General features: G+C 45.0%; 1 protein-coding gene across 1 annotated transcript; it reads right to left on the bottom strand.

Annotated features, from left to right (window-relative positions):
• Positions 1-430: 430 nt before the first annotated feature.
• On the bottom strand, positions 431-994 carry LOC128556716 (uncharacterized). Its single transcript, XM_053542366.1, has one exon. The coding sequence runs from the start codon at positions 992-994 to the stop codon at positions 431-433; it is 564 nt and encodes a 187-aa protein (XP_053398341.1).
• Between the last annotated feature and the right edge of the window lie 1471 nt (positions 995-2465).

Raw genomic sequence — 2465 nt, 5'->3', positions numbered from 1 at the left:
GTCTGGGTTACCCTTATTTACCAACGGCACTGCGTCGTCTACATCTTCATAGAAGTTTTCCCAACTATCATGGGCCTTCTTACAATATTTACACCCGCCACAAGGTAACTGTTCCAGTCGTGTACCAGCATGATACTCTTCGCAATGCCCATCCTCAGCCGGCATTCTAGACAAAGCGTCAGCATTACCATGCTCACGACCCGCCCTGTGCTGCAGCACCATATTATACTGAGACAGCTCCTCTAGCCATCTCGCCAGTTGACCTTGAGGCTCTCGGAACCCCATTAACCACCTTAAACTCGAGTGGTCAGTCCGTACAATAAACGGTCTGCCAAGTAAATAGTGTCTGAACTGCCTGGTAAATCTAACTACAGCAAGCAGCTCCTTTCTTGTGACACAATAATTTCTCTGCTCTTTTGTAAGAGCATAACTACCATATGCAATGACCTTTTCTTTGCCATCCTGGACCTGAAGTATTCTGCTCCAATAGAATTATTAGAGGCATCCGTGTCCAGATGAATTTATCAGTTTCGGTTGGCAAGGCCAACACAGGCGGCTGCGTCAGAGCTTCTTTTAAAGCTTCAAAAGCTCTAGCCTGCTCTTCCCGCCATACAAACTGACGTTGGCCTGTCACAGCATACAGAGGTTCAGCTAACTTCGAAAAGTTCTTAACGAAGCCTCTATGGTAGTTCGCTAAACCCATAAACCGTTCCACATGCTTTGCACATGTTGGAACCGGCCATTGCTGGACCACTTCAATGTCAGTCTTAGACATAGCTAAGCTATTGCCACTGACATTCCTTCCCAAGAATTCTATATCTTTCTGAAAAAAGATACATTTCTTAGGCTTCAGTTTCAGCTTGTATGTGCGAAACCTCTGCAAGGCCTCTTTCAGATTAACCATATGGTCTCTGAAACTTTTACCAAGCACTACTATATCGTCCAGAAAGGCTAACACCGCTTTCCATGTTAGGCCTCTGAGGACTAAATTCATAATTCGGGCATATGTAGCTGGTGCTCCACATAGACCGAATCCCATTCGCACATGCGAAAAAGACCGTATTTCGTTATGAAGGCAGTCTTTTTCCGGTCTTCTTCCCTGATGGGAACTTGCCAGTAGGCAGAGTTAGCATCAAGCTTCGAAAACCATACACTCCCGGACAGAGTGTCGAGACAGTCATCCACTAAGGGCAAAGGAAACACATCTTTCTGACATTTTTCATTTAAAGCTCTATAGTCAATGCACCATCTGACTGTGCCGTCCCTTTTCCGGATAAGTACTGGGGCGGATGCCCAGTCAGATATTGACTCTTGGATGACCCCTGCCTTTAACATTTTATTGAGGTGGGCCTCTTCCTCACCAGCAAAACACACAGGCGTGCGCCTCATGCGTTGCTTAACTGGTTCAGCATTACCCGTTTCAATAACATGTTCCATTGCAGTAAAATTACCAAGATCAAACTCATCTTGAGCAAACACATCTTGGTACTCAATAAGCAACTGAGCCAACTGCTGCTGTTGCTCTTCATTCAGATGTTCACAGGAATCGGAGTATACTTGCTGAAGGTGGGGCGGGAGAGCACTATCACTCTCCGGCCTAGGAACAGTGTCCTGTTGCCGACCCAGATCAGAAATCTGATTTATTTATACTCCTCATCCTCCTCCCCCACTTCAATAATTTCGGACACTGGATAAGCTCTCCCTATCTCAGATCCCTTTGAAATTAACTTATACTTATCAGTGGGGTTTACAACACAAACTACTGGATCAGTGAACCCTTCCCTGACCACCCTAGGCTTCCATACCTTAGACTGGTCTAATGGCTCAATGACATAATCAGTAAGTTCTGTGTCCATTTTACATTTTACATGGGCCACCGAATGAGGCGGAATAACCCTGCGTTTAGCCACAGTAACCCTGGACACTGAAGGAAAACCGTTTATGCTATCAACATCAAGAGTTATGTGCATGCCGTCAAAGATTATTATACCCCTACCCATGTCTAAAATCGATTGGCCTTTTTCACAGAGAATGTCAAAACCTAACAACATTTGTTGTTCTATTGGGGCAACATATACATTCTCCTTATACCATTTCGATCCTATTTTCAACCGGACGGGGCCAACAATGTAGCCGTTTAACCATAACTCCCTCCCAGCAGTCATAAGTTTAACCTCTTTGACCTTAGGGGGCTTATGCCGTAAGGAATTATAGACCTTGTCTGAAATAATTGTGACCTGGGCAGCAGTGTCCACAATTGCTTTTACCGGTTGATCACCCACTTGAATTCCCATGGAAAATTGAGAGGCCGATTTTACCTGGCATACAATAACATGCTCAAGATCAGATTCAACCTCCACCTTAACCTGGTTATTACAAGTGCTATTACAGTGGTCTTTCTGTTCTTCCGGAACAGGGAATTTATCTAGGGTCGGGGTGCCACTGCTTTGTCCGACCCTTTGTAG

The sequence above is a fragment of the Mercenaria mercenaria genome, chromosome 4 (assembly GCF_021730395.1).
Source record: "Mercenaria mercenaria strain notata chromosome 4, MADL_Memer_1, whole genome shotgun sequence".
Lineage (NCBI taxonomy): Eukaryota > Metazoa > Mollusca > Bivalvia > Venerida > Veneridae > Mercenaria > Mercenaria mercenaria.
The sequence above is the reverse complement of the archived record's forward strand: the minus strand, read 5'-3'. Positions and strand labels throughout refer to the sequence as shown.